The following is a 26,272-nucleotide window of genomic DNA, read 5'->3' as shown; positions in this document are numbered from 1 at the left end:
GTTCCTGTCAGCCCCATAGAGAGCCCGGTACGTCACCGGAACTCAGAAAAATGCCTTTGCCCTGCGCGATTTAGCGCAGGGCAAAGGAGAGCATCGGAGCATGAACTGCTCCGATGCTCATGTCAGGGGGGCTGCCTGGGTGAAAATGGAGGGATGTCCAGGTTCAGCTCTGAACAACCCCTTTAAGGAGAGGATTGTGGAACATCTAAAATCCCATGGATTGAAAGATGAAAAACAGCATGGGTTTACTTCAGGGAGATCATGTCAAACTAATCTTATTGATTTTTTTTTGATTGGGTTACTAAAATAATAGATGGCGGAGGTGCAGTAGACATCGCTTATCTGGACCTTAGTAAGGCTTTGGATACTGTCCCACATACACTCACCTAAAGAATTATTAGGAGCACCTGTTCTATTTCTCATTAATGTGATTATCTAGTCAACCAATCACATGGCAGTTGCTTCGATGCATGTAGGGTTGTGGTCCTGGTCAAGAATCTCCTGAACTCCAAACTGAATGTCAGAATGGGAAAGAAAGGTGGGCTACAACAGCAGAAGACCCCACCGGGTACCACTCATCTCCACTACAAATAGGAAAAAGAGGCTACAATTTGCATGAGCTCACCAAAATTGGACTGTTGATGAGTCTCGATTTCTGTTGAGACATTCAAATGGTATAGTCCGAATTTGGCGTAAACAGAATGAGAACATGTATCCATCATGCCTTGTTACCACTGTGCAGGCTGGTGGTGGTGGTGTAATGGTGTGGGGGATGTTTTCTGGGCACACTTTAGGCCCCTTAGTGCCAATTGGCCATCGTTTAAATGCCACGGGCTACCTGAGCGTTGTTTCTGACCATGTCCATCCCTTCATGACCACCATGTACCCATCCTCTGATGGCTACTTCCAGCAGGATAATGCACCATGTCACAAAGCTCGAATCATTTCAAATAGGTTTCTTGAACATGACAATGAGGTCACTGTACTAAAATGGCCCCCACAGTCACCAGATCTCAACCCAATAGAGCATCTTTGGGATGTGGTGGAACGGGAGCTTCGTGCCCTGGATGTGCAGCCCTCAAATCTCCATCAACTGCAAGATGCTATCCTATCAATATGGGCCAACATTTCTAAAGAATGCTATCAGCACCTTGTGGGATCAATGCCACGTAGAATTAAGGCAGTTCTGAAGGCAAAAGGGGGTCCAACACCGTATTAGTATGGTGTTCCTAATAATTCTTTAGGTGAGTGTAGAAGGCTTATCAATAAAGTGCAGTCTTTGGGCGACTCCCATATTGTTGAATGGATTAGGCAGTGGCTGAGGGACAGGCAACAGAGGGTTGTAGTCAATGGAGTATATTCAGACCAAGGTCTTGTTACCAGTGGGGTACCTCAGGGATCTGTTCTGGGACCCATATTGTTTAATATCTTTATCAGTGAAATTGCAGAAGGCCTCGATGGTAAGGTTTGTCTTTTTGCTGATGACACAAAGATTTGTAACAGGGTTGATGTTCCTGGAGGGATACACCAAATGGAAAAGGATTTGGGAAAACTAGAAGAATGGTCAAAAATCTGGCAACTAAAATTTAATGTTGATAAGTGCAAGATAATGAACCTGGGACGTAAAAACCCAAGAGCAGAATATAAAATCAGTGATACAGTCCTAACCTCAGTATCTGAGGAAAGGGATTTAGGGGTCATTATTTCAGAAGACTTAAAGGTAGGCAGACAGTGTCATAGAGCAGCAGGAGATGCTAGTAGAATGCTTGGGTGTATAGGGAGAGGCATTACCAGTAGAAAGAGGGAGGTGCTCATGTCGCTCTACTGAGCACTAGTGAGACCTCATCTGGAGTATTGTGCTCAGTACTGGAGGCCATATCTCCAGAAGGATATTGATACTTTGGAGAGAGTTCAGAGAAGAGCTACTAAACTGGTCCATGGATTGCAGGATAAAACTTACCAGGAAAGACTGAAGGACCTTAATATGTATAGCTTGGAAGAAAGACGAGACAGAGGGGAGATGAGAGGAACTGCTAAATACATAAAGGGAATCGACAAGGTAAAAGAGGAGAGAAGATTTAAAAGAAGAAAAACTGCTACAAGAGGACATAGTTTTAAATTAGAGGGGCAAAGGGTTAAAAGTAATATCAGGAAGTATTACGTTACTGAGAGAGTAGTGGATGCATGGAATAGCCTTCCTGCAGAAGTGGCAGCTGTAAATACAGTGGAGGAGTTTAAGCATGCATGGGATAGGCATAAGGCTATCCTTCATATAAGATAGGGCCAGGGGCTATCCATAGTATTCAGTATATTGGGCAGACTAGATGGGCCAAATGGTTCTTATCTGGCGACACATTCTATGTTTCTATACCTCAGAGCTGCACTCACTATTCTGCTGGTGCAGTCACTGTGTACATACATTACTTATCCTGCACTGATCCTAAGTTACATCCTGTATTATACTCCAGAGCTGCACTCACTATTCTGCTGGTGCAGTCACTGTGCACATACATTACTTATCCTGTACTGATCCTGAGTTACATCCTGTATTATACTCCAGAGCTGCTCTCACTATTCTGCTGGTGCAGTCACTGTGCACATACATTACTTATCCTGTACTGATCCTGAGTTGCATCCTGTATTATACTCCAGAGCTGTGCTCACTATTCTGCTGGTGCAGTCACTGTGTACATACACTACTTATCCTGAGTTACATCCTGTATTATACTCCAGAGCTGCACTCACTATTCTGCTGGTGCAGTCACTGTGTACATACATTACTTATCCTGCGTTACATCCTGTATTACACTCCAGAGCTGCACTCACTGATGACACTCTCACATACAAATACACTGACATAACCAAGAAATCAGTCTTTATTGGAGAACTGTATTGCAGGACAGTAAAAACAGTAGTGATCACTTTGTACATGTTCATTCGCTGCTGACAGGACGAGGCCGGAGACCCTGCAATGCATAGTCTGATAATAATGGCTGCGGAGAACTATAAACAAAATCTCTTTGGATTTTCACAAAGTATAAAATAAAATAAAATACCCACAACACGTACGTGGCAGCTTGAGTTCAGCCCATGTGGTCTGTAGTATACTGGCAGCTTAGGAGTTAAAGGGCTTGTCCTCCGAGGCCGGGACCTGTCTATATGCACCATTGAGGGACACCCCTTTAAATGTGATCTTTTCAACTCTCCCCCACTGCTCAAGGGGAGCCAAAAGAGAACCTAGACTATACTGGTGATCTTCAAGGGATGGTCCACTTTCCTATTCTTCATCCCTGCGGTGATGTCCACGGTTTATGGAGGCAGCCATTGTGTTCAGATATAGCCATATAAAGGTGGTCTCATGAATATTAAGTAGGCAGCAGCACTGTGATATCACAAAACGGGGCTCCAGCCCCACAAGAGGGCCGCCTTGTGGGGAGACCAATCTACTTTTTGAAGGCCCCTGACATAGGACGCCTCTAACCAAATCCAGAACGAGGAGTCAGGGGGCCTGGGAGAGCCAATGTGGCCGCGACCCACGGACTAAATCGACTTTTCAAATTTTGGTGGGAAATGTTTATAAAGTCTTTATTTATTTTTAATTTGGACGCGCCCTTTAAAAAAAAGTGCCGTCTTTAAACGTGGACAGTAGGACTCTCCAAAATCATTAAGCTGATCAATTTCCAGTGAAAAATCTACATAAAATGCTCAGCAACTTTGAAAATACTTTGCTTTTCCTTCGGTTTTCAAATATATACTTCTCCATTCACATCCAAAGCAAAATTCTAGTAAAAAATAAATAAAAAAATTCTCCGTTCCCAGCCAAAGCAAAATTCTGCTGCTTTCTGGTAACCAAAGAGTAACAGCTCAGCTGTTAGGTCACATGACTGACAACGGGGTGGAGCTACACTGCTGTCTGTTCCCAAGGGCAACCAGAAGAATTTCTAAAGTAGCTTTGGATGTGAATGGAGAAGACAAAAAAAAAAAAAAAAAAAGTACAAAAAGAGTAAAGCAGAGGATTCACAAAGTGACTTATGTAGACGGACACCATGGAAACCCTGGGCTCTATAGGCAGCGGTCTAAGGGCGTCCGTTAACCGTTTGACACGTACAGCTGAAAATATACCAAGTATGGTTCAATTAAATACAAAAATAGGATGCGATACCTCCTGACGTCTGAGGTTCACTAAGGACTGTTAGTAGGTGAGTGCGGACAGAACATCCTTGAGGAAAATGAGGGTTATAGTCGTTACATCCCAACAGAAAAACATACACAAAAAAAAAAAAGGATTTGAAAATGCTGCAAAACCCCCCAAAAAATAGAGAATTTAAAGGTCCAACGATCCGGAATGATCAAGCGAGGACCTTCCTGGATCAAACCACTCTCCACTTCCTCCCAAAAAAAAAAAAAAGCTGTAAACCGGTTGAGGATCCCAGTAGAGCTGGCCAGTTTGACCCTTGATACTGGTTGTTGATACATGATGAGCAATTCCAGATTGCCCCCACAGCCTGAGTAGGCCCAGAGCCGGCGCACAGGACGGAAGGAGCTGGAGGCCAACCAGAGAAACGGGGATACGAGGAACAGGTAGGTCCGTCTTGTCGTCTGGGAGGGAGGGGGGTGTAAAAGGGAGGCCGGCTTCTGGGAGAGAGGAGCACTTGAATCTCAATGTCTGTAGGTGGCTGCACGGCAGCTGAGCGGGACCTCAGTCCTCATTGGGCACCTGAAGAGCAGAATAGACCATAACCTGGTTACTCTCTTGCCGTTTGCCTGCAGAAACAAAACAGTTTCTGTTTTACCTATTAAGCCATAAGCGGCTCGGGCGCAGGCTTATCCTGCAGGATTAAAGGGGAGGGGGGATTTACAGGACTCCTGTGCTGCCTGCAGGAAAGCGGGGGTCCTTACCAAGGCCCAAACTGTTCCTAACCTCCTCAGGAAAAGAAACCCACATCTGGCAGGCAGCAGAGGGGTTAATACGTATAGAACATATCAATGTGACCCTTAGGGTCCCATTCACACGTCCGTATGTGTTTTGCGGATCCGCAAAACACGGACACTGGCAATGTGCGGACCGCACATGGCCGACACTCTCAAAGAAAATGCCATTTATTGTCCGCAACTGCAGAGAAGAATAGGACATGTTCTATTTTTTTGCGGAACTAATGGGTCCGCACCTTTTCCGCAAAATTGCGAAACAGATGCAGACCCATTTTGCGGACGTGTGAATGGACCCTTAAAGGGGTTATGCCATGACACAAATCACACATCATATAGTACGTGATGATACCTTTCTAACAAAGCTAGGACCAGCCCTGCGCCTCACACGGGTCCACAGATTTCCCCATTCATTGCTCCTACTGCTCTGCTAGAATTATTTCAGGCTGGGGGCTGCAGATCTAGCCCTATCACCGTTCAGGGTAGGGGAAGGGGTCCTTTCTGCTGCAGATCTAGCCCTATCACCGTTCAGGGTAGGGGAAGGGGTCCTTTCTGCTGCAGATCTAGCCCTATCACAGTTGGGGGGGGGGGGGGCTTTCTGCTGCAGATCTAGCCCTATCACAGTTGGGGGGGGGGGGGGGGGGTGTCCTTTCTGCTGCAGATCTAGCCCAATCACAGTTTAGGGTAGGGGGTGTCCTTTCTGCTGCAGATCTAGCCCCATCACAGTTGGGGGGTGTCCTTTCTGCTGCAGTTCTAGCACTATCACAGTTCAGGGTAGGGGGGTGTCCTTTCTGCTGCAAATCTAGCCCTATCACCGTTCAGGGTAGGGGAAGGGGTCCTTTCTGCTGCAGATCTAGCCCTATCACAGTTCAGGGTAGGGGAAGGGGTCCTTTCTGCTGCAGATCTAGCCCTATCACAGTCGGGGGGGGGGGGGGTCCTTTCTGCTGCAGATCTAGCCCTATCACAGTTCAGGGTGGGGGTCCTTTCTGCTGCAGATCTAGCCCTATCACAGTTGGGGGGAGGGTCCTTTCTGCTGCAGATCTAGCCCTATCACAGTTGGGGGGAGGGGGGGTGTCCTTTCTGCTGCAGATCTAGCCCTATCACAGTTGGGGGGAGGGGGGGGGGTCCTTTCTGCTGCAGATCTAGCCCTATCACAGTTCAGGGTAAGGGGGGGGGGGGGGGTCCTTTCTGCTGCAGATCTAGCCCTATCACAGTTCAGGGTAAGAGGGAGGGGTTCTTTCTGCTGTAGCCCTTTCCCTGGAACTGACACAGCTTCTAACAGAAGCTATGGCTGGTTACAGTTGAAGATTTAAACTGAGCATGTGCGACCACCTCAGGGAGATGGACAGGGAAATAAGGAAAAGGGCAAACAGCAGGTGGCGCTATACAGACACACATTTTACTGTATAAACCAGTGGCTATACTACATTTTTGACTACACCAGTATTCAGACCTGGGGGCTGGTTTGAAAAACATAGAATATTTTTAATGGCACAACCCCTTTAAAGGGGGAATACCCGAAAAATATAAAGAGATCTTGCAAATGAGAAACTTGATTAGACACTCCCTCTACACACTAGTTGACGTGAGTGCCGAGAACCTCCACCCACGTTTATATAGGTGCTCCTGTAAACCTCAAACATTCAGCCTCAGTGTTTGCGTTCACTGACAGCAAACATATGGTGAAGGTTTAAAACACAAGCTGCACCTTGTGAAGACCCCGTACTTACAGGCGAGGCATTTGCGGATGTTGTGGTGGTTGCCTCCGGCAGCCACGAAGGCCCATACTCCCATGCCGAGGGTGATTATGTAGATGGGGATGAGGCTGGCCTCGTACCAGGGGTTCAGGAAGGTCTGCAAGAAGGAGGAGAGAAGGTAAACCTCGCTGACTGTGGAACTACAACTCCCAGCATGCCTAGACAATCACTGGCTTCCCAACAGCCATGGAATGGAGCCGGCTGCTATAGAGAATGCCCAGAAATGACCAAGAGAGTGGCGGACTCACCAACCCGGAGGTGATCAGGTGGCTGAGGACCACGCCCACGATGTGGAACGGTTTCCGCTTTTCACAAGCTGCAAAGAAGATGATCCCCCAGAAGGTGTGCAGGAATACAATCGCCATGGTCAGGAATGCTGCAGGGAGGCAAGAGGTCAGTAAGCTAGATGGAGCGGTGAATGGATCCCCGGCTCCACCTAGTGGCAGCACCGTGCATAACAAGACAAAGCCATACCTGATGTGAGAAAATAATACTGGGAGTCTCCATGGACGCCCACGATGCCGGGGCCGACGGCGTCCGCCAGGATATTGATGACGGAGAAGACCCCGCTGATAATGCCAAAAGAGAAGCCGGACACTGCGGGCAACAAGAGAGAGAGGATCAGGGCGGAGGGAAGAGAAGGGGGCACCCCGACCCCATAGCCCAGGATGGAGCCGCTCACCGTACGCCATCTGCCCGATGGAGATGGGGGATCGTCCGTCCTCGCTGATGGTGGCCAGACCCTCGTCCGCCTTCCTGCAGGAGAGAGGCAAGACCTTTTACTGCACCAGTCCGGAAAGTCTTCTAATCCGGCATGTACCCAACAACTTTCTAATATAGTTCTCTGCTTGCTGTCAGTGAAAGGAAGATGTTTTTAATTCTACCCAGACCAAGTCCTGCTGATGAGGCTGGAGGGTTTGTTACAGTGTATCAGTGCATTCTGTTAGGAGCCTTGTTCGGCTTCAGCAACGTTAGGGCTTTTTAGGTGATTGATTCCAGAAACAATCCCCCCCCCACCATTTATAAAGGACACGCCCCCAACAGATGACATACGAATTACAAATAGTATGTGTGAGCCCCTTCAGCACAGGCCAAAATAGAAACCGATCACTCAACAGACCCCTAAATATGAGTGCAGACCCCAAGACAAATCCCCCATTATACAGACCCCACTTCAGATCCCCCCCCCCCTCCTCTATACAGACTCCAGGCTGGATCCCCCATTATACAAACCCCCCGCTCTATATAAACTCCAGGCTGGATCCCCCCATTATACAAACCCCTCCCCTCTATATAAACTCCAGGCTGGATCCCCCCATTATACAAACCCCTCCCCTCTATATAAACTCCAGGCTGGATCCCCCCATTATATAAACCCCTCCCCTCTATATAGACTCCAGGCTGGATCCCCCCATTATACAAACCCCTCCCCGCTATACAGAGGCCGGGCTGGATCCCCCATTATACAAACCCCTCCCCTCTATACAGAGGCCGGGCTGGATCCCCCATTATACAGACCCCACTTCAGATCCCCCCCTCTATACAGGCTCCAGACTGGATCCCCTCATTATACAAACCCCTCCCCTCTATACAGACCCCAGGCTGGATCCCCCATTATACAAACCCCTCCCCTCTATACAGACCCCAGGCTGGATCCCCCATTATACAAACCCCTCCCATCTATACAGACTCCAGGCTGGATCCCCCCATTATACAGACCTCTCCCCTCTATACAGGCTCCAGACTGGATCCCCCCATTATACAGACCTCTCCCCTGCCTCCTCTGTATACAGGCTGTAGGCTAGATCCCCCATTATACAGACCTCTCCCCTGTATACAGACCCCAGGCTGGATCCCCCATTATACAGACCTCTCCCCAGTATATAAACCACTAGGCTGGATCCCCCATTATACAGACCTCTCCCCAGTATATAAACCACTAGGCTGGATCCCCCATTATACAGACCTCTCCCCAGTATATAAACCACTAGGCTGGATCCCCCATTATACAGACCTCTCCCCAGTATATAAACCACTAGGCTGGATCCCCCATTATACAGACCTCTCCCCAGTATATAAACCACTAGGCCGGATCCCCCATTATACAGACCTCTCCCCAGTATATAAACCACTAGGCCGGATCCCCCATTATACAGACCTCTCCCCAGTATATAAACCACTAGGCCGGATCCCCCATTATACAGACCTCTCCCCAGTATATAAACCACTAGGCCGGATCCCCCATTATACAGACCTCTCCCCTGTATATAGACTCCAGGCTGGATCCTCCATTATACAGACCTCTCCCCAGTATATAGACTCCAGGCTGGATCCTCCATTATACAGACCCCTCCCCTGCCTCCTCTGTATACAGGCTGTAGGCTAGATCCCCCATTATACAGACCTCTCCCCTGTATACAGACCCCAGGCTGGATCCCCCATTATACAGACCTCTCCCCAGCCTTCTCTCTGTATATACTAATTCAATTGGTATAACAAAAACAAACGATACCAGCTTATAATAATTGTGAATTATAATTGTGAAAAAGCACACATAACATATAGCGCACAAAAAGTACTAAGCCACGCAACGGCGTGGATAGGGACAATTAAGATAACATGGAATATAACTGATGATGTTCAATACATTTTAATTAATATTTAAACAAGAAATAGAACAGCAAGGCAGCAGGATAGAATGTCCTCAAGCAGATATCATATATCGCCTCCATCAGCGTGCATAACACTAGGAGATGGTACAGCAAGGTGCGTGTGCTAGTTGGCGCTAATCTCATTGGATACAAAGAAATACACGGTACAGGTTACATGAGACAGTCCGGCAGATAACCAGGGAACCCACCGATTATGAGCACGAGTTCTGGAGCGTAAAGTGTGTGTGTTATCTGATTGCATGACCTCAATTAACGAAGGAGATTGTGCCAGCTTCCACTAACGGGCAATAGTGTTGCGAGCAGCGTACAGTATATGGGCAGCCGACCAACGAAATTCAGAGGGGACTTCTGATAGTCCTAAACCCAGAATTGAGAGGTAAAGATTGATTCCCTATATCAGACCAAAAGGCTCTAACCAATGGTCAGGCCCACCACACATGGAGTGGGGGGTCCCAATTTCCCTGCATCCTCTCCAGCAAAGAGGGGAATAACCGGGAAGCAAATGTGCCAATCTATTAGGGGTTAGGTGCCATCTTAACTGGATCTTTCTCGCCTGTTCCACGCGATTGACACATTTGGAGCTTTTGAAGGACCAGTAAAGAGCCTCCCTCCATTGACACATAGAGAACGCCCTTGTTCCCATTACTCTAAGTTACGCAGGTATTGGGGACTTGCGTTCGGCAGAGAAGGTAAGGATGGTTTCCCTGACAGTGCTGCCGCGGCGGTAGAGAACCCAACAGGTGCCTTATCTGAAGAAACTGGTAAAACAGATTATTTGGGAGTAGGCAAAAAAGCAAAGCCTACTGGCGAAGATCTATCGTATAGGCACCCAAGACGCTGAATTCCACCGGGCCACCCAGACTGCCAGGGAAACGTTTGGCATAGGAAGGCTATCCATTGGAACGTGGAAGAGTTTGATGGCATCTCTAAGGTGAGCCCAGATAAACATTGTGGCGTGCATGGTTAACAAGGGCAAATTGTGTTGAAAACGCTTCAGACTGTAAGCGGCGAGCTGGCAGGGACCGACGTCTGACATAGGTCTCCTCAATTTGAAGCCATCGTGGCGGAGAGGACGGGGACCACCATTCAAGTGTCCGTTCTGCCAAGTTAGCTAGATAATAAGATTTATAAAGATCAGGAACACCTAGTCCTCCACATCTTATTGGGGGGTGCAGCGCTGACTTGGATATTCTGGGGCTCTTATTACCCCATATGAAGTTCATTAAATCTTGTTGAAACCGTGCAATCAGAACCTTAGGTATGTGACGGGGAAGGCATCTAAGACGGTACAGAATTTTAGCAGATGAACTTGTGACATTTTGGCGTAATCCCTTTTTAGTTCTGCTCTTAGATTACCCAAATTAATGGACATGGTCTCCGCTACAGAGCGAGCTAGGTAAGTAATGGACTGATCAACCCATTGGAAAGAGAGTACATCTGCTGAAGACGCCCTCTAATGTCTCCCGAGACATGAAAATCTAAGACCTTGGAACATTGTGAGGAGGAGGTAAGTATGCGGGGCAGGGCAGCTAAAGAGTTTTCAGGTTCTTTCAGAGTGAGGATTAGAGACCGTTTACGTGAGAAAAGTCTCCCACCCGGATTCCCATAATCTGTGGACAGGTCCTTAAGATCATCGCCAAAGGTTCTGTGACTAACGCGGAACTTAGTGGCGACAGCGGACAGCCTTGCCGGGTGTGCGGTTTGTGATAGATAACCAGATGCCAACACCCTAGCAGATGGCTTGGTATACAGCCCCATTATGGCCGAGAGTATGGGACCATGAAACCCACACTTCCGCAGCACCTGTTCAAGGAACCCCCAATGTACGCTTTTTTAGCGTCGAGAGATACAAACATTGTGGGGATCCTGGACCCCCTCGCCAGCTGAATAAGATCAACCATGCGTCTAGTGCCATCCCTACACTGTCTCCCAGGGACAAATCCTACCTGATCAGTATCAACTAAGGAGAGAAGATCCAGCTTTAGATCCACATTCAACAGGGATATGGGGCGGAAATTTACGTGATCATCCGGGGCTTTACCGTTTTTTTGAGAGAGTGACTACTGTGGCCACCAGCATATGCGAGGGTATTACACCTGCGGAGAGGAAACCACTATACAGTTTGGCCAAATAGGGAGCCAATTGCGCTTGGAAGGATTTATAGTAATCGGAAATAAAGCCATCTGGGCCTGGCGCTTTGTCTAGAGGTGTGGCTTTAAGTGCTAGAAGGATCTCTTCAACAGATATCGGCTTATTAAGTGACAAAAGTTGTTCATCCGAGAGGGAAGGAAGGTTTAGTGGGTCTAAGAAAGATCTTATACCCTCCTCAGTAGGTTGGGGGGGTGGAAGTATCATCCTGTGCATAATATGAAGCAAACGCATTGGTTATCTCTTGCGGATGTTTGACCATGGATCCACCATAATGTATTTTCTCTATCCTAGTTTGCAGCCCCGCGTTTAAGCCTGTGTGCGAGTAGAGACCCGGCCCCATCACCCATGTGATAAAAAGAGGTTTTCAAACGGCGCAACACTCTTACATGATTATACAGGAGGAGGGAGCTGACTGTGTTGGAGATCTGCTAGGCGGGAGGGAGAAGGGTTGGACTTCTATAGTTGGTTTGCTTCTTCAAGCCTCCGCTAACTGTCGGTCTCTATTTTTCTTGAGACGAGCAACTGATTGTAAAAGGATCCCTCACATATACGCCTTACGAGAAAGCCACAAGGTCAAAATAGATATCTCTGGCGATTCATTGAGGCGGAAGAATTCCTGTAGAGGAGTGCGATATTCCTCCATTCTGTTATCATTTTTAAGCAGATATGGATTAAAAGTCTCCATGATGGTGGGTTAGAGAAACCGGTACCTAGTACCAGCGCTATAGGCGCATGGTCAGTCCATGTGTCGCACCCAATGCCTGACCCTACCGCTTAATGCAATAGGTCTCTCGAGATTAGAAAATAGTCGATGCGAGAGACTGTGAGGAATGGGATGACGAGATAGGAGTGTAGTCCCGCTTACCACCGTGAGGGTACCTCCAAATGTCATGCAGCGAGGTAGTTTTAAGCGAGTTTTGTGTAATTCTTCTCGCCTGACGCCTGCTCTTGTGTGACAGTCAAAGTCCGCATTAATTGGGATATTAAAGTCGCCACCCATTATCACAGCCCCTCGTGCTACCTTCTGGAGTTTCTTAAAAAGCCAATGAAGGAAGGCTTTCTGTCGTACATTGGGTGCATACTCAGTTTTCCTTCATGAGTAATCAGAAGCTTGACAGGAAAGCCCCACCGGTAGCGATCATGTTGCTCTCGAAGTATTTTGGTGACTTGGATGTACTCCCTTCTCTTAGCCAAGGTGGCGGCAGACAGGTCAGAGATGCCTTTGAAGGAAGCTGACGGGGCAGAGTTTTGCCTTAGGGCCCTCAGGAACCTGTCTTTTAGGTGGTAGAAATGGATGCGCGCCACAATGTCACGTGGTAGCGAAGGGTCTAACCCTTTAGGTTTAGGGATACGGTTAATGCGATCAATAATTAAACCCATGTCTGACACTGAAGGAATGACGTCTTTTATTAAGCCTTTAAGAAGTGTCTCTCCCCCCCCCCCCCCCCCATGGAATATAACTGATAAAATAGGAAAAGGGGGACAGACGAAAACAGTATGGAAGGGGGGGGGGGGGTAAGGAGTTAAACATGAAGAGTCACATTTGTATATTCTGAAACGTCTCCGAGGAGCAGAACTAGTCCCAAGGGCCTCAAGTCTTCAAGAATCTTGAAGAGTCTAAGGCCCCTTTCACACAAGCAAGTTTTACGTGCGGGTGCAATGCGTGACGTGAACGCATAACACCCGCACTGAATTAGGGCTGCAACGATTAATCGATGTAATCGATAATAATCAATAACTGGATTCGTTGCTGACGAATCCAGTTATTGAATAATCGTCCGATTCGTTGCTATGCGGGCGGGCAGTTTACTTTAAATCACTGCATCTTTATTACCTTACAATGAAGCTCCAGTAACAGGCAGAGCGGACGGCGGCGTAACGTCACTTACTCATGTGACGCGACTGCTCCGCCTCCTTCATTCATAAAGTGGGCGGAGCAGACGCGTCACGTGAGTGAGTGACGTTACGCCGCCGTCCGCTCTGCCTGTTACTGGAGCTTCATTGTAAGGTAATAAAGATGCGCTGACGCTGAGTAAAAGTTACTGCCGGATTAGTCTGCTGTGAGCAGCGGGGCCCGGGGCTGTTATGGGGAGGGGGGGGATCTGTGTATGGCACTGCTATGGGGAGGGGGTATCTGTGTATGGCACTGCTATGGGGAGGGGGTATCTGTGTATGGCACTGCTATGGGGAGGGGGGATCTGTGTATGGCACTGCTATGGGGAGGGGGGATCTGTGTATGGCACTGCTATGGGGAGGGGGGATCTGTGTATGGCACTGCTATGGGGAGGGGGGATCTGTGTATGGCACTGCTATGGGGAGGGGGGATCTGTGTATGGCACTGCTATGGGGAGGGGGGATCTGTGTATGGCACTGCTATGGGGAGGGGGGATCTGTGTATGGCACTGCTATGGGGAGGGGGGATCTGTGTATGGCACTGCTATGGGGAGGGGGATCTGTGTATGGCACTGCTATGGGGAGGGGGGATCTGTGTATGGCACTGCTATGGGGAGGGGGGATCTGTGTATGGCACTGCTATGGGGAGGGGGATCTGTGTATGGCACTGCTATGGGGAGGGGGGATCTGTGTATGGCACTGCTATGGGGACGGGGGATCTGTGTATGGCACTGCTATGGGGAAAGGGGATCTGTGTATGGCACTGCTATGGGGAAAGGGGATCTGTGTATGGCACTGTTATGGGGAAAGGGGATCTGTGCACTGTTATGGGGAAAGGGGATCTGTGCACTGTTATGGGGAAAGGGGATCTGTGCACTGTTATGGGGAAAGGGGATCTGTGCACTGTTATGGGGAAAGGGGATCTGTGCACTGTTATGGGGAAACGGGATCTGTGCACTGTTATGGGGAAACGGGATCTGTGCACTGTTATGGGGAAACGGGATCTGTGCACTGTTATGGGGAAAGGGGATCTGTGCACAGTTATGGGGAAAGGGGATCTGTGCACTGTTATGGGGAAAGGGGATCTGTGCACTGTTATGGGGAAAGGGGATCTGTGCACTGTTATGGGGAAAGGGGATCTGTGCACTGTTATGGGGAAAGGGGATCTGTGCACCGTTATGGGGAAAGGGGATCTGTGCACCGTTATGGGGAAAGGGGATCTGTGCACCGTTATGGGGAAAGGGGATCTGTGCACTGTTATGGGGAGGGGGGTCTGTGCACTGTTATGGGGAAAGGGGATCTGTGCACTGTTATGGGGAAAGGGGATCTGTGCACTGTTATGGGGAAAGGGGATCTGTGCACTGTTATGGGGAAAGGGGATCTGTGCACTGTTATGGGGAAAGGGGATCTGTGCACTGTTATGGGGAGGGGGGTCTGTGCACTGTTATGGGGAAAGGGGATCTGTGCACTGTTATGGGGAAAGGGGATCTGTGCACTGTTATGGGGAAGGGGGGTCTGTGCACTGTTATGGGGAGGGGGGTCTGTGCACTGTTAACCCCATAACAGTGCACAGATCCCCCTCTCCATAACAGTGCCACCCACAGATCCCCCTCTCCATAACAGTGCCACCCACAGATCCCCCTCTCCATAACAGTGCCACCCACAGATCCCCCTCTCCATAACATGTATGTTTATGGGACTGGTTATAAGGGAAAATAATGTCATTCTGAATACAGAATGCATAGTACAATAGCGCTGGAGGGGTTAAAAAATAATAATTTAACTTACCTTAAAGGGAACCTGTCACCAGGATTTTGTGTATAGAGCTGAGGACATGGGTTGCTAGATGGCCGCTAGCACATCCGCAATACCTAGTCCCCATAGCTCTGTGTGCTTTTATTGTGTAAAAAAACAGATTTGATACATATGCAAATTAACCTGAGATGAGTCCTGTCCCATCTCACATACAGGACTCATCTCAGGTTAATTTGCATATGTATCAAATCTGTTTTTTTACACAATAAAAGCACACAGAGCTATGGGGACTGGGTATTGCGGATGTGCTAGCGGCCATCTAGCAACCCATGTCCTCAGCTCTATACATCAAATCCAGGTGATAGGTTCCCTTTAATCCACTTGCTCGCGCAGCCCGGCATCTCTCCTGTCTTATTTCTTCAGGAGCTAGGTAAAAGACCTTTGATGACGTCACTGTGCTCATCACATGATCTTTTACTATGGTGATGGATCATGTGACGGACCATGTGATGAGCGCAGTGACGTCACCACAGGTCCTTTTCCTGTGCACACCAAAGATGGAGACAGAAGAGATGCCGCCTGCGCGAGCAAGTGGAGTAAGGAGAGTTAAATTATTTTTTCTCTTTTTTTTTTAACCCCTCCAGCGCTATCGTACTAAGCATTATGTATTAAGAATGCTCTTATTTTCCATTATAACCATGTTATACGGGGAAAATAATAATAATCGGGTCCCGATCGTCTCCTAGCAACCATGCGTGAAAATCGCACCGCATTCGCACTTGCTTGCGATTTTCACGCAGCCCTATTTACTTCTATGGGGCCTGCGTTGCGTGAAAATCACAGCTAATGTGCACAGCCCCATAGAAGTGAACAGGTCCGGATTCAGTGCGGGTACAATGCGTTCACCTCACGCATCGCAACCGCGCAGAAATCTCGCCCGCGTGAAAGGGGCCTAAGAGGGGGGAGAAGGTCTGCAGGAGATAGAGTAATTTTGGCAGCAAGTTAATCTTCAATATGCTAATTCTGCCAAACCAGGAGAAATCTCGTCTACGCCGGACCTCCAAGTCCCTCCTGAACTGCTGGAGGAGAGGAGGGGGGGGGGGAGAAGAGTTTAAGCTATATCGGCAGCGGTTTTTATACCCAAGTACGTTATCCCATTAGATGGCCAGGTAAAGGGGAAAGAGACCAACACAGCAGGTAGGGAGACATTTAGGGCCTCCTCCCCCTGTATATAGACGCCTCCTCTTCTGTATAGGCTGGATCCTCCATTATACAGACCCCTCCCCACCCTCCTCTGTATATAGGCTGGATCCTCCATTATACAGACCCCTCCCCAGCCTCCTCTTCTGTATAGGCTGGATCCTCCATTATACAGACCCCTCCCCACCCTCCCCTGTATATAGACGCCTCCTCTTCTGTATAGGCTGGATCCTCCATTATATAGGCTGTAGGCTGGATCCTCCACATCAGAACAACAAATCTCTCTCCTGTCTTATGGATTTGCTACAATGTATCAGTGCAGGTAAAATGTATCAGACTGTAACAAACCCTCAGTATTAGGTCTCATGCACACGGCCGTTGGCCCGCCGTGGCCGTATTGTAGCCCGCATACAGCGCGTCCGCAATACACAGGGCACTTGAATGGGTCCGCAAACCCGGAGATGCGGTGCAGAAACACGGATTGGAACCCCACGGAAGCACTACGGAGTGCTTCCATGGTGTTTCTGGCCGTGCCTCCGCACCGCAAAAAAGTAGTGCATGCACTACTTTTTCGCGGTGCGGATCCCATTCAAGTGAATGGGTCTGCGATCTGCATGCGGCTGATCCACGGTCGGTGCCCGTGCACTGCGGACCCCACAGTCGTGTGCATGAGCCCTTAGGTGTATAACGGCTATCAAGACTGTCCCACTCACTTACAGCAAGCAGAGCAGCCATCCTGAGCACACAGCAGTTGATGGGGCCCCGGCTCCTGGCATTGGCTGTGACGGGTGACTACTTACTTGAGCAGCCTGTAGTAGGCGTATCTGAAGGCTTCCTGCAGCAGCACGGAGATGGCCGCCCCGAAGATCAGCAGTCCGTACTGCAGACTGGAGTCATTCCTGTCACTGACCTGGACCGAGATGAACCAGACGAGCGAGGACAGGAGGACCGACACCAACCAGAAGAAGGAGCTGCGGAGAGAGGGGGGGCACGTCACGTCTCTGATGGCGATAACGTTTATTCATTACCAACAGGCCTCCTACCTACTAAGGTTTCTATTCCAGGATCCCTGCTTGCTGCCAACGAATGAGAACGCTGCGTAACAGGACCTGATCAAAACCAGCCTGGACGTACATGGGCAGTGGTGCTATTCATTCACAGCAAGCAGGGATCTTGGAAACAAAATAACGACAAGCAGTGACAGCAAGGACATTGTAGCCTGGTATGTACCGCTGCTCCTTCAGGCCTCCCCTGAAATACTCTGTGCGGCTATCTGCTCCACTTTTCCTCATTCATCCCCAATCAGGACACTACCCCACCCCCAGCAGACAGGCAAAAGTCTCTCCTAAATTACTCTGTGCTGCTGTGGGGACCGCACCTGCCCTTGCTCCATTTTTCTTCTCACATCATGTCCCTGATCTATTACTACGTGGATAGACATGTCCCAACCCCTCAGGAGATAAGCAGGGCATCTCTTCTGATATACTCTGTGCTGCTGTGACAGGATCAGCCCGAGCCTCTCCTCAAATACTCTGTGCTGCTGTCTGCTCCTTCCACTACCACCCTGTGAGCTCCACTTGTCTTCATTCATCCCCTCTCATGACACTGCCCCACTCCATCCCCAGGTCAGGAGACAAGCAAAAGTCTCTCCTAAAGTACTCTGTGCTGCTGTGGGGACCACAACTGGTCCTTGCTCCATTTTTCTTCTCCCTTCATGTCCCTGATCCATTACTACGTGGACAGACATGTCCCAAACCCTCAGCAGATAAGCAGGGCGCCTCTTCTGAAATACTCTGTGCTGCTGTGACAGGGTCAGCCCAAGCCTCTCCTCAAATACTCTGTGCTGCTGTGGGCACCGATCCTTGCCCCCGCTCCCTTTCTTCTCTTCCTCACACCATGACACTATTCCATGGACAGGTAACAATCCTCCAGGAGATAAGCGGACACCTATGCTAAAACACTCTGTGCTGCTGTGGGGACTGCTCCCACGTGAATCACCACCGAGTAGGTGAGGCACATCGTCCCGTCACGGAACTATCCCTCATCAAAGCAAAGAAACGCATCCCCGACCAAGAGGCAGGTCTGTACGGAGAGCAGGAGCACCATACCCGGCCACCAGGATGATCACTCTCAGCGGGTCCCCGGCCACAGTCAGGATAAAGAGCGACAGAGCCGGCCCGAAGGCCACAAAGGTGCAACCGAAAAAGACGGCCAGCCCCATCTTCCCGGAGCTCCACTTCCACCTCCCTGTACGGAGGCCGACTGGGACATCCTACAACAAAGCGGGGTCACGTAGCGTGCGACGTCCCAAGGCATGCCGGGAGATGTAGTCCGAGCCTGAGCGGCCTGTAGGCCCCGCTATACCCGTTATAGAACGGAGGCCGGTGTGACCGGAGGAGCGTTTATCCAGTCCATATGTGAAGGGTGTCATATAGTGGCAGTCATAAACCGCATACAGGAGTCTCCTCATCCGGGCATTTACCTCACAGTCACCTCATTACACAGTGAGGACGGTTATGGTTATTTTGGCGCCAATTTACAGGCCACCTTAGTCATGAAGTTAGTGCCCCCATTAAACTGGAGAGCCCCTCTAACCAACTGCCCCCAGTAAGCAGTGGAGACCCCTTTTTATCTTCTATAACCCATGTCTCTCCTTTTCCATTGGCAGAGCCGCCATCTTGGCTGGAAGCTGACTGGGCGCTGCTGGGCGGACGTGTCATACTGGTAGAATGTGACGTAAGTGATGTAATGGCCAGGATTTATCACAAGTCATTGCCATGAAGGAATGGTGTGGTGGGGGGCGTCCGCTCTCCTCTGTTCACACACCCCGGGTCGCACAGACTGTCCGCTCATTCTCACCCCCTACATCTCCTCCATCATCTCCTCCGTATTATGTATGTACACCTCTTCTCACATGTACAGCGCTATGGAATGAATGGCGCTTTAATAATAATAATCTCTCAGTTCAGCTAAAGTCTCCAAGACTTCTCCCGAGCCGCGCCAGTTCTCTGCAACGCCCCAACCCAAGGAATTAGGGAAATCGCAGCGTCCACAGGTTTACACGCTCCCTACAAACACATCCCTCAGGGTGGCCTATTACATCCCCTGACCTGACCCTTCTCCATCATTCTTCTGAACCCGATCCATCGGTATCCACCACACCCCATGTACTCAGGAGGACTACATGTACCAGCAGGTGACAGCTCACGCAGCCTTATATGTACTGCCCTATTGTGTCACCGTATCTCCTCATAGATTGTAAGCTCTTGTGTCAGCCCTATCTCCTTAGGGGAGACACAAGAGCTTACAATCTATATCTCCTCATAGGGGAGACACGAGAGCTTACAATCTATATCTCCTCATAGGGGTCACACAAGAGCTTACAGTCTATGAGAAGATAGGGGAGACACAAGAGCTTACAGTCTATATCTCCTTATAGATTGTAAGCTCTTGTGTCACCCCTATCTCCTTATAGATTGTAAGTTCTTGTGTCACCCCTATCTCCTCATAGACTGTAAGCTCTTGTGTCACCCCTATCTCCTCATAGACTGTAAGCTCTTGTGTCACCCCTATCTCCTTATAGACTGTAAGCTCTTGTGTCACCCCTATCTCCTTATAGACTGTAAGCTCTTGTGTCACCCCTATCTCCTTATAGACTGTAAGCTCTTGTGTCTCCCCTATCTCCTCATAGACTGTAAGCTCTTGTGTCGCCCCTATCTCCTCATAGACTGTAAGCTCTTGTGTCACCCCTATCTCCTCATAGACTGTAAGCTCTTGTGTCACCCCTATCTCCTCATAGACTGTAAGCTCTTGTGTCACCCCTATCTCCTCATAGACTGTAAGCTCTTGTGTCACCCCTATCTCCTTATAGATTGTAAGCTCTTGTGTCACCCCTATCTCCTTATAGATTGTAAGCTCTTGTGTCAGCCCTATCTCCTTAGGGGAGACACAAGAGCTTAAAATCTATGAGGGGTAAGGTGACACAAGAGCTTACAATCTATAAGGAGATAGGGGAGACACAAGAGCTTACAGTCTATGAGAAGATATAGATTGTAAGCTCTTGTGTCTCCCCTATCTCCTCATAGACTGTAAGCTCTTGTGTCTCCCCTATCTCCTCATAGACTGTAAGCTCTTGTGTCTCCCTTATCTCCTCATAGACTGTAAGCTCTTGTGTCTCCCTTATCTCCTCATAGACTGTAAGCTCTTGTGTCTCCCCTATCTCCTCATAGACTGTAAGCTCTCGTGTCACCCCCTATTTCCTGATAGAGCTGACACAAGAGCTTACAATCTATCAGGAAATAGGGGTGACACAAGAGCTTACAGTCTATGAGGAGATAGGGGAGACACAAGAGCTTACAGTCTATGAGGAGATAGGGGTGACACAAGAGCTTACAGTCTATTAGGAGATAGGGGAGACACTAGAGCTTACAGTCTATGAGGAGATAGGGGTGACACAAGAGCTTACAGTCTATGAGGAGATAGGGGTGACACAAGAACTTACAATCTATAAGGAGATAGGGGTAACACAAGAGCTTACAGTCTATGAGGAGATAGGGGTGACACAAGAGCTTACAGTCTATGAGGAGATAGGGCTGACACAAGAGCTTACAGTCTATGAGGAGATAGGGGTGACACAAGAGCTTACAGTCTATGAGGAGATAGGGGATGACACAAGAGCTTACAATCTATGAGGAGATAGGGGTGACACAAGAGCTTACAGTCTATGAGGAGATAGGGGTGACACAAGAGCTTACAGTCTATGAGGAGATAGGGGTGACACAAGAGCTTACAGTCTATGAGGAGATAGGGGAGACACAAGAGCTTACAGTCTATGAGGAGATAGGGGTGACACAAGAGCTTACAGTCTATGAGGAGATAGGGGTGAACAAGAGCTTACAGTCTATAAGGAGATAGGGGTGACACAAGAACTTACAGTCCTATGAGGAGATAGGGGTGACACAAGAGCTTACAGTCTATAAGGAGATAGGGGATGACACAAGAACTTACAAGTCTACTGAGGAGATAGGGGTGACACAAGAGATTACAGGTCTATGAGGAGATAGGGGTGACACAAGAGCTTACAAGTCTATGAGGAGATAGGGGCTGACACAAGAGATTACAGTCTATGAGGAGATAGGGGTGACACAAGAGCTTGCAGTCTATGAGGAGATAGGGGGAGACACATAGAGATTACAGTCTATGAGGAGATAGGGGAGACACAAGAGCTTACAGTCTATGAGGAGATAGGGGTGACACAAGAGCTTACAATCTATAAGGAGATAGGTGTAACACAAGAGCTTACAGTCTATGAGGAGATAGGGGCGACACAAGAGCTTACAGTCTATGAGGAGATAGGGGAGACACAAGCTTACAGTCTATGAGGAGATAGGGGTGACACAAGAGCTTACAGTCTATGAGGAGATAGGGGAGACACAAGAGCTTACAGTCTATGAGGAGATAGGGAGACACAAGAGCTTACAGTCTATGAGGAGATAGGGCTGACACAAGAGCTTACAATCTATAAGGAGATAGGGGTGACACAAGCTTACAGTCTATGAGGAGATAGGGCGTGACACAAGAGCTTACAGTCTATGAGGAGATAGGGGAGACACAAGAGCTTACAGTCTATGAGGAGATAGGGGAGACACAAGAGCTTACAGTCTATGAGGAGATAGGGGAGACACAAGAGCTTACAGTCTATGAGGAGATAGGGGTGACACAAGAGCTTACAGTCTATGAGGAGATAGGGGTGACACAAGAGCTTACAGTCTATGAGGAGATAGGGGTGACACAAGAGCTTACAGTCTATGAGGAGATAGGGGTGACACAAGAGCTTACAATCTATGAGGAGATAGGGGCGACACAAGAGCTTACAGTCTATGAGGAGATAGGGGAGACACAAGAGCTTACAGTCTATGAGGAGATAGGGCTGACACAAGAGCTTACATCTATAAGGAGATAGGGGTGACACAAGCTTACAGTCTATGAGGAGATAGGGGTGACACAAGAGCTTACAGTCTATGAGGAGATAGGGGAGACACAAGAGCTTACAGTCTATGAGGAGATAGGGGAGACACAAGAGCTTACAGTCTATGAGGAGATAGGGGAGACACAAGAGCTTACAGTCTATGAGGAGATAGGGGTGACACAAGAGCTTACAGTCTATGAGGAGATAGGGGTGACACAAGAGCTTACAGTCTATGAGGAGATAGGGGTGACACAAGAGCTTACAGTCTATGAGGAGATAGGGGTGACACAAGAGCTTACAGTCTATGAGGAGATAGGGGTGACACAAGAGCTTACAGTCTATGAGGAGATAGGGGTGACACAAGAGCTTACAGTCTATGAGGAGATAGGGAGACACAAGAGCTTACAGTCTATTGAGGAGATGGGGTGACACAAGAGCTTACAGTCTATGAGGAGATAGGGGCGACACAAGAGATTACAGTCTATGAGGAGATAGGGGCGACACAAGAGCTTACAGTCTATGAGGAGATAGGGGCGACACAAGAGATTACAGTCTATGAGGAGATAGGGGTGACACAAGAGCTTACAGTCTATGAGGAGATAGGGGAGACACAAGAGCTTACAGTCTATGAGGAGATAGGGCTGACACAAGAGCTCACAATCTATGAGGAGATAGACTGTAAGCTCTTGTGTCAGCCCTATCTCCTTATAGATTGTAAGCTCTTGTGTCAGCCCTATCTCCTCATAGATTGTAAGCTCTTGTGTCAGCCCTATATCCTTAGGGGAGACACAAGAGCTTACAGTCTATGAGGAGATAGGGGCGACACAAAAGCTTACAATCTATATCTCCTCATAGACTGAAAGCTCTTGTGTCACCTTACTCCTCATAGATTGTAAGCTCTTGTGTCACCTTACTCCTCATAGATTGTAAGCTCTTGGGAGCAGGGCTCTCACTCCTCTTATTTATGACTGTACACGAACGCTGCGGAATATATTAGCGCAATATAAATAAAGATTATGCTTCCGTGTATGCCAGGCTTGGACGGACTCAGCATCAGCCCCGGCCCCCAAAGTATCGCTGGCACTGCTCTTTTTAAGGGGAGTACCGCTTGTCCTAAGAGTACAGGATTCAATCAAAGTGTGCTGGGAGTACCACCTGTCAGGGCAGTATACTGAATTGAGACAACACAGTGTAACTGAGCTGGGAGTACCACCCTTTATAGAGGGCAATAGATTGTGTACTGTAAAGGGGAGGTAATGCTTACAGCTGGATCCCACGTCACTACTACCACCACCATCATCATCGTGAGCTGCTCTTAATTGGGAGTTCCTGTGTCCTTGTAAACCAAGACTATTTTTCAGTGGCGGCTGGGAGTACCACCCTTCTGTGCGGGGCAATACACTCAGCTACGTGTAATATACTCTATAGGAAGTGGACTGTTTTCAGCAGGAATAGTAGGTTGTCCAGCTCACCCAATTTCATCCTGTGATTCAGTGCGCGGAGCAGACCCAAGCCAGTCCAGACATCATAACGTGTAGAAAAATGGAGGCTCCAGCACTCGTGGTAAAGTTCTGTCAATCCCGGTCTTTATTGCACCAAATTGTATATACAAGTACAGTGGCACCCCTCTTCACTCTCCCAGATTAACGCGTTTCGAACTGTTCAGTTCTTAGTCATAATGTTTTCAGCAGGATATTACAGGACTACTACCACCACCACCTGGAGCCGCCTTGAACGGGAGTACCAGCGGGTTTGCGTCATTCGTGTAATAAAGTGTATTCCAAAAATGCATTATTTGAGGGATTTCAGGTGACTACAGCTGAGCCCGTATGGCAGGCAGAAACTGGTGGACGTATTCCAGGTTATTGACCCTGGGCCAGTGTAGAGGTGCTGCCGATGAACTAGTGAACGCTCATTCATCGGGTGAGATCATCGCTCATGTGGACACCGCAAGTCATCATTCCAGGGCAGGAGACTGTGCTGTGTGAACAGGGACCTGCTGACCACAAACGATGAACGTAACCCTTCACTTTTACTTGATAATCCTCCCGCCTATATAAATTATACTATTTTCTTTTATTTTTATCAGGTTGTTAGAGAACTAAACTGAGCATGTGGAAAATCGAGGAACTAAACAGAAAGGACGTGATCTGAAGTAGATGTGACACCAACAGAAGAGTCTAACGGCACATTTACACACCCAACTGAGCAGGCAATGACCAGGAAGGAACCGAACCTTCCCGATGATTGCCTGCTCGTCGCAGGACGGAAATATTCTGGGGGAAATATTAAAGCGTGACTTATTTCATATCCCATGAAACCACTAGAATCTGTCATCCCACCTATATAAATGCATAAATGCCTGCTTTGTTTTTTCAGGGTGTATTCAGTAGGTAGCAGTGGTTAGTGTCCCACCGATTGTATTCAGTAGGTAGTAGTGGTTAGTGTCCTACCGAGTGTATTCAGTAGGTAGTAGTGGTTAGTGTCCTACCGAGTGTATTCAGTAGGTAGTAGTGGTTAGTGTCCCACCGAGTGTATTCAGTAGGTAGTAGTGGTTAGTGTCCCACCGAGTGTATTCAGTAGGTAGTAGTGGTTAGTGTCCCACTGAGTGTATTCAGTAGGTAGTAGAGGTTAGTGTCCCACCGAGTGTATTCAGTAGGTAGTAGTGGTTAGTGTCCCACCGAGTGTATTCAGTAGGTAGTAGTGGTTAGTGTCCCACCGAGTGTATTCAGTAGGTAGTAGTGGTTAGTGTCCTACCGAGTGTATTCAGTAGGTAGTAGTGGTTAGTGTCCCACCGAGTGTATTCAGTAGGTAGTAGTGGTTAGTGTCCCACCGAGTGTATTCAGTAGGTAGTAGTGGTTAGTGTCCCACCGAGTGTATTCAGTAGGTAGTAGTGGTTAGTGTCCCACCGAGTGTATTCAGTAGGTAGTAGTGGTTAGTGTCCCACCGAGTGTATTCAGTAGGTAGTAGTGGTTAGTGTCCCACCGAGTGTATTCAGTAGGTAGTAGTGGTTAGTGTCCCACCGAGTGTATTCAGTAGGTAGTAGTGGTTAGTGTCCCACCGAGTGTATTCAGTAGGTAGTAGTGGTTAGTGTCCCACCGAGTGTGTGTTCTTCCAGAAACCATAAAATACAATCCTCCTTATCACAGGACATGTACACTGGGTCCACCCATGTGGTGATTGTGTTCCGTCCACCTCTAGTGGTGATCATCTACCACCACCAGTATACCCCCAAACAGGTACTGCTGTTAGGAGGTTTGATCTGGGGTTAACAGACAACCACCATCAGTGATGATTATCGCTCTCCAATACTGCTGTCCCTAATTACGCCCTACAGTGTATACTGAGCAGTGTCCTTAGAAGGACAGCCCAGTATGCAGAAACCTGTCTCTAGACTTTCCTTGTCCCAATATGCATTCATCAGGCGATGTCCTAGTAGAGAAACCTGCCTACATGTGTAGACTGGAGGCATCTGACCTATGGTGTGGTCAGTGTCACGGCCTCTGTTGTGTGCGCCGTGACACGGTTGCAGTGCATGCAACGTCTTGTTGTTGCATCATGTAGGTGGCTCCTCCTTTCCCCTGGGTCCTTCCCTGTCTGGCACCAGAGGGGTTAATTATCTAGCTGGTGTGGATTTAGGTGTGTCTTGGGTGTGGCCTCTTGGCTCTTTATATGTTGTGTTGTGAGCGTGAGGTCAGTTGCCCTCCAGCCTTTGTGTTAGCTGGAGTGTTGCTCCTTTCCTGGATATACCATCTGTCCAGGCCTAGCTGCTTCCCTGTTCTCCTATGTTATACTGTGGGGAGTCTCCCCCCATGGCAGTATGTCTAGCTAGGAGGCCCTTCCACTGGACAGATGGTATATCCAAGAAAGGAGTAACACTCCAGCTAACGCAAAGGTTGGATGGAAACTGACCTCAGGCTCACAACACAACATATAAAGAGCCAAGA

The 26,272-nt window shown here is 48.5% G+C and overlaps 1 protein-coding gene and 1 long non-coding RNA gene across 3 annotated transcripts; one reads left to right on the top strand and one right to left on the bottom strand.

The window, feature by feature from the left end:
- Positions 1–2,858: 2,858 nt before the first annotated feature.
- Positions 2,859–18,615, bottom strand: APH1A (aph-1 homolog A, gamma-secretase subunit). 2 transcript variants are annotated; one of them, XM_044271790.1, is made up of 7 exons: positions 18,466–18,615; positions 17,158–17,328; positions 7,369–7,442; positions 7,161–7,283; positions 6,935–7,062; positions 6,660–6,783; positions 2,859–4,764 (listed from the first exon to the last, which is right to left on the bottom strand). In XM_044271790.1, exons 1-7 carry the CDS (start codon positions 18,576–18,578, stop codon positions 4,700–4,702), a joined length of 798 nt encoding a protein of 265 aa, XP_044127725.1. In that variant the 5' UTR covers positions 18,579–18,615; the 3' UTR covers positions 2,859–4,699. The 2 variants fall into 2 exon arrangements, with proteins under 2 accessions (XP_044127725.1, XP_044127726.1); XM_044271791.1 differs by having other exon boundaries at positions 2,859–4,717.
- A 67-nt stretch (positions 18,616–18,682) lies between these two features.
- On the top strand, positions 18,683–24,619 carry LOC122921458. Its single transcript, XR_006387018.1, has 3 exons — positions 18,683–18,861; positions 19,026–19,093; positions 24,415–24,619. It is a non-coding gene; the product is annotated as an uncharacterized LOC122921458 (long non-coding RNA).
- The last annotated feature ends 1,653 nt before the right edge of the window (positions 24,620–26,272 follow it).

Source organism: Bufo gargarizans, chromosome 11 (assembly GCF_014858855.1).
Source record: "Bufo gargarizans isolate SCDJY-AF-19 chromosome 11, ASM1485885v1, whole genome shotgun sequence".
Taxonomy (NCBI): domain Eukaryota; kingdom Metazoa; phylum Chordata; class Amphibia; order Anura; family Bufonidae; genus Bufo; species Bufo gargarizans.
Note: the sequence above shows the minus strand (reverse complement) of the source record. Positions and strands in the feature narration are given on the sequence as shown.

Coding starts and splice junctions, on each gene's coding strand:
- APH1A (XM_044271790.1), bottom strand. CDS start 18,578: ATGGGGCTGGCCGTCTTTTTCGGTTGCACCTTTGTGGCCTTCGGGCCG. Junction 17,329..18,465: donor GTGATCATCCTGGTGGCCGG/GTATGGTGCTCC, acceptor CTCTCTCCGCAG/CTCCTTCTTCTGGTTGGTGT. Junction 7,284..7,368: donor CATCGGGCAGATGGCGTACG/GTGAGCGGCTCC, acceptor TGTTGCCCGCAG/TGTCCGGCTTCTCTTTTGGC.